Source organism: Nerophis ophidion, linkage group LG15 (genome assembly GCF_033978795.1).
Source record: "Nerophis ophidion isolate RoL-2023_Sa linkage group LG15, RoL_Noph_v1.0, whole genome shotgun sequence".
Classification (NCBI taxonomy): Eukaryota; Metazoa; Chordata; class Actinopteri; order Syngnathiformes; family Syngnathidae; genus Nerophis; species Nerophis ophidion.
In genome coordinates this window covers 11,439,358-11,451,485 of record NC_084625.1, presented here as the reverse complement: position 1 = coordinate 11,451,485, position 12,128 = coordinate 11,439,358, and the positions used below count along the sequence as shown (strand labels likewise).

General features: G+C 38.4%; 1 protein-coding gene across 1 annotated transcript in view; it reads left to right on the top strand.

Annotated features, from left to right (window-relative positions):
* Positions 1 to 12,128, top strand: part of reck (reversion-inducing-cysteine-rich protein with kazal motifs) — an 81,158-nt gene that overhangs the window by 45,376 nt on the left and 23,654 nt on the right. Inside the window, exons 10-14 of the mRNA XM_061921519.1 lie at positions 35 to 208; positions 2,326 to 2,538; positions 5,068 to 5,204; positions 5,387 to 5,530; positions 7,742 to 7,930. Coding sequence (XP_061777503.1) covers positions 35 to 208; positions 2,326 to 2,538; positions 5,068 to 5,204; positions 5,387 to 5,530; positions 7,742 to 7,930 — 857 coding nt within the window. The remainder of the gene's footprint in view (positions 1 to 34; positions 209 to 2,325; positions 2,539 to 5,067; positions 5,205 to 5,386; positions 5,531 to 7,741; positions 7,931 to 12,128) is intronic.

Here is a 12,128-nt window from a genome sequence, read left to right as displayed (position 1 = left end):
GGTTCTGGCTCTAACCCGCAGTTTGTCCTGACAGGGACATGTGTCAGGAGATCAGCACCAACTGGGGCAGTCAGACATGGCAGGACTTTGACCAGCTGTGCGAGTACAACCCAGTGGAAAGCGAGCTGATCAACTGCCTGGCGGATGTCCGAGAACCCTGCCAGCTGGGCTGCAAGGACCTCACCTACTGCACCAACTTCAACAACAGGTCCCAACTCTGGCTCTTTGTACTGCTCAAGTACTTCAATGATGATGCGATTGTCCCTACTGCACATAGGTTACGATTTACACGAAAAATATCAAACATATCATAGAGCTTCTGCATACAGTCCAGACACTCATGCAAATCATATTGTTGATATACATGATTAAATCTGCTGTACAGATTTTATTTAGAAAAGAGAATTGTTGGATACTTCTCTTGTTGCCTTATTTGTATTTGACTTTATTAAATGTTTGGGTAGAATTTTATTACACAGAACCATTTTTCTTTTAAGTAATATAGAAATGTATCTTTATTTTATGGAGGAATGTAGTTCATCATAAACCTGGCACACCATGTTATTAAAAAATTATTGATTTTAAATTGAGAATCATTTTGAATCGAGAATTGAGTCTGAGTCAAATCGTTACACCCAAGAATCGAATCGAATAGTGTGGTGCTGTATTTTCATTTCCACTTTAATTTTATTGGGTTAAAAAACATTCACTAATAATTTAGTTTATTTATTTTTCCATCCATCCATCATCTTCCGCTTATCCGAGGTTGGGTCGCGGGGGCAACAACCTAAGCAGAGAAACCCAGACTTCCCTCTCCCCAGCCACTTCGTCTAGCTCTTCCCGGGGGATCCCGAGGCGTTCCCAGGCCAGCCGGGAGACATAGTCTTCCCAACGTGTCCTGAGTCTTCCCCGTGGCCTCCTACCGGTTGGACGTGCCCTAAACACCTCCCTAGGGAGGCGTTCGGGTGGCATCCTGACCAGATGCCCGAACCACCTCATCTGGCTCCTTTCGATGTGGAGGAGCAGCGGCTTTAATTTGAGTTCCTCCCGGATGGCAGAGCTTCTCACCCTATCTCTAAGGGAGAGCCTCGCCACACGGCGGAGGGAACTCATTTCGGCCGCTTGTACCCGTGATCTTATCCTTTTGGTCATGACCCAAAGCTCATGACCATAGGTGAGGATGGGAACGTAGATCGAACGGTAAATTGAGAGCTTTGCCTTCCGGCTCAGCTCCTTCTTTACCACAACGGATCGGTACAACGTCCGCATTACTGAAGACGCCGCACCGAGCCGCCTGTCGATATCACGATCCACTCTTCCCCCACTCGTGAACAAGACTCCTAGGTACTTGAACTCCTCCACTTGGGGCAGGGTCTCCTCCCCAACCCGGAGATGGCATTCCACCCTTTTCCGGACGAGAACCATGGACTCGGACTTGGAGGTGCTGATTCTCATTCCGGTCGCTTCACACAGGACATAATTATTATTTAGGAACCTCTTCTTATGCAGTGTATTTATTTTTCTAAATAGCCTGACCTAAGCCCTTAGGGTTATGTGTTACAAAATAATGTTTTTTGTGATTAACACATGCTTTCATATCGTCTGACAAGAGTGTAAACTGTAAGTAGGTTAGACATAATTATTGAATATGATTAAAATCAAGAGTAAGATTACTAAAACAGTGTGACTATTTGAGTGGGCCCCATGCCCATCTGTTGTGGGGTCAGAAAGTTTAAGAACCCCTGCGTTAATGGATGTAAAAAGTATACATTTAGGACATTAAAACAAATGTGATTACAAAATAATACTATTATACCTGGTGCATGTATGCTTGAACTACAGTACTACTCTTTAGAATAATGAACCTGAAAAGTGAATCCAAAATAAATACAGTAAATTAAAAAAATAACATGTTTTTAAAATATGTACATTTGTATGTTTTTATATGTAAAATATGTATATTTAATTATTTTTTTCCAAATAAAGGGTAATCCAAATACCGCTAAGTCTCCTTTAACTCTGACTCATTTTCTAGTCCATTTGCCAGTCAGGTGTGCATAGAATGGGCTCTCATCGTTCACCTCAAAGAGCCGTTCAAAAGCCCCAGTTCGTTCACAAACGTCCCATACCTACCCTCCGCTAAGGACTGAGGTGACGTCAAACAGATAATAGCGACATATGGTTACACTTGCACCATTCAACGTGTGTTCTTAGTCTTCAGAGTTTGGGATCCATATCAAATAGTGCCAACAATAATCTTGACGAATAGAAGCTTCTCGCTTTGAGTGAGAGGTTGTCCTCCTCAATCGTCATGTCTCTCCGCAGGCCCACAGAACTGTTCCGCAGCTGCAACATGCAGTCCGACCAAGGAGCTATGAATGACATCAAGCTGTGGTCCAACGGAACAATCAAGATGCCCTTCATGAACATTCCTGTGCTCGACATCAGGAAGTGTCTGCCAGACATGTGGAAGGCGGTGGCTTGTTCCTTGCAGATCAAACCCTGCCACAGCAAGTCCAGAGGGAGCGTCATTTGCAAGTAAGAGCCCTTTCAAAACATCCTTCTTGGCCGTGCTCCATATATATATATATATATATACACATATATATATATATATATATATATATATGAATACACATATATATATATATATATATATATATATATATATATATATATATATATATATGTATGTATATGTATATATATATGTATATATATATGTATGTATGTATATATATATATATATGTATATGTATATATATATGTATATATATATGTATGTATATGTATATATATATATATATATGTATATATATATATATGTGTATTTATATATATATATATATGTGTATATATATATATATATATATATATATATATATATATATATGAGCCCACACAACTATATGTTTACATATTATATAGAGATGTCCGAAAAGAAATATTTTTTAAATGAATCGCGATTCTTATTTGTAATATTTGTAACAACCCTTAATCGATTAAAAAATATCAAAAATCTATTCAATTTATTTAATTTTTTACTTATTTTTTTTATCTGTCCTGTCCAGCCACTCAGACAAATCATATTCTTGATGTAGATGATCATATCTGCTGCAGAGATTTACTTTAGAAAAGAGAAGTGTCGGATATTTCTCTTGTTGCCTTATTTGTGTTTGAATTTATTAAATGATTTGGTAGAATTTTATTAAACAAAACCAGTTTTCTTTTAAGTGATATAAAAAAAAAGTATCGGAGCTGTTTTATCTCTTTTATGGAGCAATGCAGTTTACTAACACCGAGTGTTCTTTTAAACAAAAAAAGTATCGATTTTGAATCAAGGGATCAATTTAGGGACGGCGTGGCGCAGTGGAAGAGTGGCCGTGCGCAACCCGAGGGTCACTGGTTCAAATCCCACCTAGAACCAACCTCGTCACGTCCGTTGTGTCCTGAGCAAGACACTTCACCCTTGCTCCTGATGGGTGCTGGTTGGCGCCTTGCATGGCAGCTCCCTCCATCAGTGTGTGAATGTGTGTGTGAATGGGTAAATGTGGAAGTAGTGTCAAAGCGCTTTGAGTACCTTGAAGGTAGAAAAGCACTATACAAGTACAACCCATTTATCATTTATTTATTTAAGAATCATTTTAAATCGAAAACTGAATCCGCATATGTGGGTCCTCTCCAAGGTTTCTCGTAGTCACTGTCACCGACATCCCACTGGGGTGAGTTTTTCCTTGCCCGTATGTGGGCTCTGTACCGAGGATGTCATTGTGGTTTGTGCAGCCCTTTGAGACACTTGTGATTTAGGGCTATATAAATAAACATTGATTGATTGATTAATATAATGGATATATAATTAATATAACTGGATATTAAGAGTATGTGAAAGTTCAATTCCTTAAAGTTTTGTAATCAATCAGAAATATAAAGCAGTAAAAAATCTGTCAAACATGGATAACTGTAGAGTGTTTTACTTTTTCCCATCATGCATTGTAATGGATTTAAATGGGTGTAATTTCGTATTTGTTACTGCGCTCGGACGTTTTTTTATAATATCCACCAAGTTCAGTGAGCAGGTAATAATAATGATGCATGAGATTCATATTGTACTTTTCTATCAACTATATACTCAAAGCGCTCACAGAGAAGTGAGAACCCATCTTTCATTCACTCCACATTCACACTTGGTGGTGGTAAGCTACATTTGTCGCCACTAGCACCAACCCCCTCCCCCCCACTCCGTGTGTCGGTTGAGGTGGGCGGGCTTGGGGGCGCGGGGGTGTATAATATAGCCAGGAAGAGTCATGGATGCAAAGGATTCTGGGAATTTGTTATGTTGTGTTTATTTTGTGTTATTGTAAGGATGTTCTCCCGAAATTTGTTTGTCATTCTTGTTTAGTGTGGGTTCAAAGTGTGGCGCATATTAGTAAGAGTGTTTATATCACAACCTTCAGTGTAACCTGTATGGCTGTTGACTAAGTATGCCTTGCAAACTCGTACGTGTGACGATAGAAGCAGCGAGATGCATACGTCCGGCCGGCACACAGATAGCATGGTGTAAAAGCCGGCGCTATGAGATGTTGTAGAGGACGTGAAAAGTAAAGCTATCACGCCACGCCCTCAATATTGTAGTCCGAGTGAAAATCGGAGAAAGTTAGCCCCGGGTGATGTCCGAAAGAGGCACCAAAATCCGGAAACCCCCCGAAACAATCGGGGGGTCAGCGATTATGCAGCTGAGCCACAACAGAGTGGCCAAAGAGCCGCGGGTTGCCGACCCCTGCTTTAAGGGGACAGACAACCCTAAACAGTTGGCACATATTTTCCGCGATCAAAGAGTTCATAAACCAAAAAGTTTGCAAATAGAGGGGCTCCTAAATCAAAGTTCCACTGTAATTAAATATGGTCTTAATATTGTCACACTTGTAATAACACCCACCATTATTGAAAAATTTACGATATCGGTATTTGTATCTGTCGAATCGGAACATCTCTAATTAGGGTACATTAATAATCCTTCCTATCACAATTTGCAAGGGTTAATTTACAGTATTTTTCTGCTGGGTTCAGGTCGGATTGTGTGGAGATCCTGACCCAGTGTGGGGACAGGAAACGTTTCCATGAGGGACAAACACCCGAGAGGATATGTGAGCTGCTGTCGCCCATCGACGATGCTGAACGCTGCATCCCCCTGCACAGATACCTCAGTGAGTGATGACGTTGAACCAATCTAAATACGTTCGAGCTAAGCAATCACAACCACAGTGCTTGTTGAATGCTTAGATTCAAGTATGAATCTTCTTGGCACAACAGCATTACTCTTATATGTCAATAAGTCTGAATTGGAGTGACTCTAATGACATTTTATCTTATTCTCCCCTCCCGCCAGCCGCCAGTTCCCTGGGAAACAGCATTGTTGACGAGGTCATCCATCCCTGCAACCCTAACCCTTGCCCTAGTAGCCACGTATGCCAGGTGAACCGAAGGGGCTGCCTGGATGAGCTCAGCTGTCAACCCTTCCTCTGTGTGCCAGGTAGCTTTCAAAAGTTAATCATGTATACAACCTGGTATCACCAGACGTGGAGGATGTTCAATTTTGTTAAAAAAGAAAGAAAGAAAGAAAGAAGATAACAGACATGACACAAAACTTTAGTCATTTGAAATGTCAACGTTCTGGCTTTAAGAAACACTAGAATAACTCGAGAAAATACTTGTGGTAGTAAGAGTTTAATTTTTTGATAAAGCAGAATAAAAAATAAGGAATCAGTTAATACTGCGGAAAGTGTAATCACCCTGTAAATGTTCATGTCCAGATTAAATCTGTTCATTAGTCTGCGGTTAAAAAGGAGTGTTGACACCTTGGAAAGCTGTTGCAGCAGGTGAATGTCAGTACTTGGACTATGAGGTGGTTGTTTTCCCGAGATGCATTATCCTTTATGATTATGGCATGAAGGTAAAGACATCTTATATTTTAACACTATAACTGCACAAAAAAAGGCAAACAAAAGGCGCTCACAAGGAGGTACAAACACTTGGCTATGAAACAAAACTCGCACTAAGGCAAAACAATGAACATAAAACAAAAACTTGTACTGCGGCATAAATAACGAGAAAACTTTCTTGGAACGGAACGAGAACGGGACATGGATCATTGTCATAGATTACAAGGTGCGTAGCAGGTGATGGAGGGTGATGTTGCCAGAATGAACAACAGAAACAGACAGGCTTAAATTATACTCTGGTGATTCGTGAAAACAGGTGTGAGACATGAGGACAGGTGAAAACTAAAGGGTAGTCATGGTGACAAAACAAACCAGGAAGTGCAAAAACAGGAACTGAGTGGCCAAAAAACAAACAGAACATGACTAAAACAAAACATGATCACATAGACATGACAGTGAATAGACATAAATCCTGGAGATGTCAGTTGCTTGGGTTTTACTGACGTCACATCCCTCTCATTAAATACACGTGGTAGTCATGCTAGTTCTGTTCTCTATGGGTATTAGACACCATGGTACTCAGCATCAAGGGTTGGAATTCGGGGTTAAATCACCAAAAAGTATTCCCGGGCGCGGCCACCGCTGCTGCTCACTGCTCCCCTCACCTCCCTAGGGGGTGATCGAGGATGATGGGTCAAAGGCAGAGAGTAATTTCGCCACGCCTAGTGTGTGTGTGACAATCAATGGTACTTTACTTTTTAGTCTTTTTCGAAGAAAAAATGCCCCATGCTTGAGTTGTTTTCGACTGTACGAACTGTTCAAATTGCAAAAGGGATAAATGTTTCTTCGGACTTCCTCGAGAGGTAATCAAGAAGGGCAGTGCGAGATTTTACAAAACGACAACGAGAAAAGCAGCTCACACTAGTCCAAGGGAGCAGAGTCGAAGAATGCACAAGTTTGCAGTGATCACTTCGTAAAAGATTTGTTTGATATAATTTTAACGTTTATTATTTCACATTGAAGTATTACCTTGATATTGATTGTATTTCTTAAACACACGTTTGCTACGAGTGTGTCGAAAAGCACCAACTCAGCAAAGCTGAATAAAATAAATCAAATGAGAGCAAAACCTAAGAGTTAAGCTTTTACCAAAGATAACAAACATAAGCAAATCTCTCAGCACACACACAATGTTAACATCTATAGTTATAGTTTGATAAATAATCATAAAGGATAATGCAACTTGCTATAGAGCAAAAAATTTAAGCACCTGCAAATAGTGCAGATCTCACTTAGTAAAATGTGTGGTAGAAACAGGAGAAAATGGTGGATTACAAGCTGATCTAACAACAGCAATCAGAGAAAGTTGGAGCAAGATTGATGAAGAGTTCTGTTGTCACTCGTTAATAAGCCCATGACTCAGAGACTGCAAGCTACGTTTGTATTATTAAAGCCAGAGGTGGTGCAACAAAGTACTAGTGTTGTTGTTTTTTTGTTTGTATCTCATGATACCATCCTTTTTTCCTCATAATTGAGCAATTCCATATATTTTCTGCTTGATTTAAAAATAACTGTGACAACCTACTACAATTTATTTCATTGTTTTTTTGTGTTTCTTAAGACAAAAAGTTGCTTTTGGAATGACTACAGTTTTGTTTAGTCTGTCAACTGATTTTTTTTTTTAATTAAAAAAAAAATTAATTACTTGAATGAACATCATCCAATTAGGCTGATTCCGTCATTTTTTTTTAAGAAATGGTGCATATCAGACAGTTAGCAATGACTTTCTGTGTATTTCCCAGGCTGTAAATTAGGCGAGGCCTCAGATTTCCTGGTGCCGCAGGACGCTCGGGTTCAGGTGCCAACTCGCACTGGTCCGGCCGGGTGCTATGAGGTCTGCACTTGCGGTGCCAGCGGGCGCCTGGAGAACTGTGCGGAGGTACCTTGCGTGGACATCAACAAGCCTTGTGTCGTAGGCGGAGAGAAGAAGAGTAAGTCGTAAGATTGTATTTTCTTTGCATGCACATGCCTGTCCAATCACAGAAAATAAATGCCATATTATTTGAGTCAGCCAACAGATATTTAGTCCAATCATTGCTTCTCAGGTCCTCGTGGAACCAATCAGGTGTTAGAAACTGCCACTGACTTTAATGTTTGAGTAACAGATATAATTCATGGAATGTGCATTTCTTCATGTAATAGTAACACATCATTAAATCAAGTAATTCTTGAAATTGTAAAAATTATTAATTATCGAAATATAAATCATTAATTAAATAAATCAATAAATAGTTAAAGTGTGAAATAATTCAACCTAAGTGTACATTAAATAATGACACATTTATTTATTATTTTATACCAATTGTAATTAATTATTGACACGTTTAAGTATTTATTTGAAGATGTGTTTTTTTATTTTGTCCTATTTGGTCCACCAAAAAAACACGTTTCCTATTCCTCTGGGAGAGAATATCCGGTGGGTAATATTTTATGGCGTCACTATAGACAGCGATTTTAAACTAGACAAACAAGTCAATGGCGTTTTAAAATCGTGTTTTTATCACCTTCGTCTTTTAGTAAAGGTTAAACCGTTTTTATCTTTTAACCTTTTTGAACAAGTCGTGCATGCTTTTATTTCAAGTGGCCTGGACTACTGCAATGCACTTTATGCTGGCATTAGCCAAAAAGCTCTCTCCCGGTTCAGTTAGTCCAGAACGCGGCAGCACGACTTTTAACAGGGGCCAAGAAACCCCAGCATATAACCCCAATTCTTCAGAGTTTGCACTGGCTCCCTGTTCATTTTAGAATTGATTTTAAAACTTTGCTGTTTGTTTTTAAATCTTTACATGGACTGGCACCTCAATATATCTCGGACCTTATCCAAATTTACATTCCTGCGCGCGCTCTGAGGTCCGAGAGCCAGTTCCAGCTCGTGGTGCCCAAGACCAGACTTAAGACCAGGGGAGACAGGGCCTTCTCTGTGGTCGGCCCTAAGCTCTGGAACACTCTGCCGCTCCATGTTCAAACTGCTTCCACAGTGGAAGTCTCGTCTTAAGACCCACTTTTATTCTTTGGCTTTTAACACTACGAGAGTTGTGTGGTCCTCTGTTCTCTGTTGTCCTCTGTGTATTTTATACACTTTGATTTCTATTTTACTGTTTTAATTGATTTTACCCTTTAAAATAGTTTTTAATCATATTTGTTTTTATATTGTTTTCATTGGTTTTATATTTATTTATTTTTTGTTTTTATTCAGTCATTTGTGGAGCATAATATATATATATATACTTTTTTTTAATTTTATTTATTTATTTTATTTTTTTTACAATTGTTTTTAACATGGCTGTGCAGCACTTTGGAAACGTTATTGTTTTTTAAATGTGCTATATAAATAAAGTGGATTGGATTGGATAGCACTCAAAAGCATTTTGCATATTGGTTTGAACCTTTTTAGATCGTGTTGAACAGCAAATACATTCTATTTTAATTTTTGTCTTTAATATGCTTTCCTGTGCAAAATTGTCTCTCCATTCATTTTGGAGTTGTTCCTTCAAGAGTTTTCTCTGAGACATCTCCCACAGTTGAGTCGGCCTCAGAATTAAAACTTTGCATTTCATTCATTTTTTACAGGTGTACTGTCGCTGTACGTCTGTGTTTTAACGGCCTTTACGTGCGGCACAGGAATTTAAAAGTTCCACTCAATGGCCACACTTTAAATATGAATAATATAAAATTACTATCTGTGTTGGCCCTGCGATGAGGTGGCGACTTGTCCAGGGTGTACCCCGCCTTCCGCCCGATTGTAGCTGAGATAGGCGCCAGCGCCCCCCGTGACCCCGAAAGGGAATAAGCGGTAGAAAATGGATGGATGGATAGCTGTGTTTCAGGCTAGCGTCACCTACAGGGAGAGGCTTGATACTGCAGCGCATCCAAGGTGATCCAAAGTAGTTTAAATAAGTTATTAATTCATTTTAAAATTTCAGGCGCTTTAAATCGTTTCTTTTACAGACTTAAAAACAATGTTAATAAAGTTATTCTTGCAAGTTTTTTTGTATTTCTTTTTGTTTTTTTAGTTTTAATAAGGATACGATTTTATGCAGAGGTGTACTTAAAACAATTTTATAAACAAATTATACTATTTATAGTCTCGTTGGACGGCAAAATGTTTTCTTTTTCCTGTGGGGGCCTTAACAGAAAGTAATTGAGAAGCACTGATGAAAAGTGACGTAATGACAGTTTATTGGTGATAGCTCCGCCCACTATGAAAAGGTCAAATAGTTACTGACCAATCGAGTACTTCAGGGTGCCATCATTATCATTTGTACTGATTATGTAAATTTGTAGAACCAAATGATTTAGGTTTCATGTTTAAAATTTGGTGGTGAGGCCTCAGATCAAAGTTTGTCTCTATGCCCCGCCCACATCCTATGGTGTGGGCAAATTTCCTTTGCAATTTATCATCGCCCACTTGTGTCGTATCTTTCATTTTGACTGAGGCTCATTCGGTCAACCTCTCTTGAAGCAGTTCCTTAAAGTACGCCCCATGTTTTTAATCCTAAAAATGTTCGACGAAACCCAAGACGGCCGGCTAAACATGGGTTCTTGAGACTTCTACATGCGTCCTCTTCAGAGGTGGGTAGTAACGCGCTACATTTACTCCGTTACATCTACTTGAGTAACTTTTGGGATAAATTGTACTTCTAAGAGTAGTTTTTATGCAACATACTTTTACTTTTACTTGAGTATATTTATAAAGAAGAAACGCTACTTTTACTTTGCTCCATTTATCTACAATCAGCTCGTTACTCGCTACTTTTTTTAATCGATCTGTTAATGCACGCTTTGTTTGTTTTGATTTTGTCAGACACTCATTCAAAGTAGGAACTACGCATGCCTGCGTTTCACCAATCAAATGCAGTCAATGGTGACGTTGGACCAATCAAACAAAACCAGGCGGTCACGTGACCGTCACACGTCGAATCCGACCTAAAAAGTTGAAAAACTTATTGGGGTGTTACCATTTAGTGGTCAATTGTGCAGAATATGTACTGTACTGTGCAATCTACTAATAAAAGTTTCAATCAATCAATCAAAAGTGTAAAGGAAAAAAGACACTTTTTATTTCAACCGTACTTCCCGTCACAAGCCTAAAGACTGATCGCACAGTTCCTGTCTTCACAATAAAAGCGCCGCTCCATCGCGCCTGCGCTAACAAAATAAGAGTCTCCGAAAGCCAGCGCAAACAAGCGAGCAAGCTACGGAGTTTGCCGCCAATGTATTTCTTGTAAAGTGTATAAAAACGAATATGGAAGCTGGACAAATAAGATGCCAAAAACCAACGACTTTCATGTGGTATTAGACAGAAAAGAGGAACTTTTTTTCTCCTCCATTTGAAAATGTGGACATTATCAGCACTATACTGTCTGATTCCAATCAATGCAAGTCATCAGAATCAGGTAATACATCAACTTATATTCTTGTCTTCCTGAAAGTTAGGAATCTATATGTTAAACATGCATGTATATTCATTAAACACCTTTAACATTTCAACAAAAACGGCAAAATAATAAACTATAAATTATATACTATATATATATATATATATATATATATATATATATATATATATATATATACATATATATATATATATATATATATATATGATATGTGTTTGTATGTATATATGAGGTAGATCACCTCGACTTGGTAATTTATTAAGTAATTGATTAACGTTGAAAAACTTATTGAGGGTGTTACCATTTAGTGGTCAATCGTACGGAATATGTACTGTACTGTGCAATCTACTAATACAAGTTTCAATCAATCAATCAATCAATCAATAAATGCCTACTGAGCCTATGGTGCTGTTAAGTTATTGTGGCTCAATTTGCCTTAATTTATTTTTTTTAATGTATTGTTATTTAATATATATTATTGTTTTAGTTGCTTAAGAGATATTCCTGGCTATGAATTTGCTCTTTGCTATTTTTATGTTTTTGTGCATTATCTGTTGCCGTAATTATTAAACGAACAGGTTACCCATCAGTTACTCAGTACTTGAGTAGTTTTTTCACAACATACTTTTTACTTTTACTCAAGTAAATATTTGGATGACTACTCCTTACTTTTACTTGAGTAATAAATCTCTAAAGTAACAGTACTCTTACTTGAGTACAATTTCTGGCT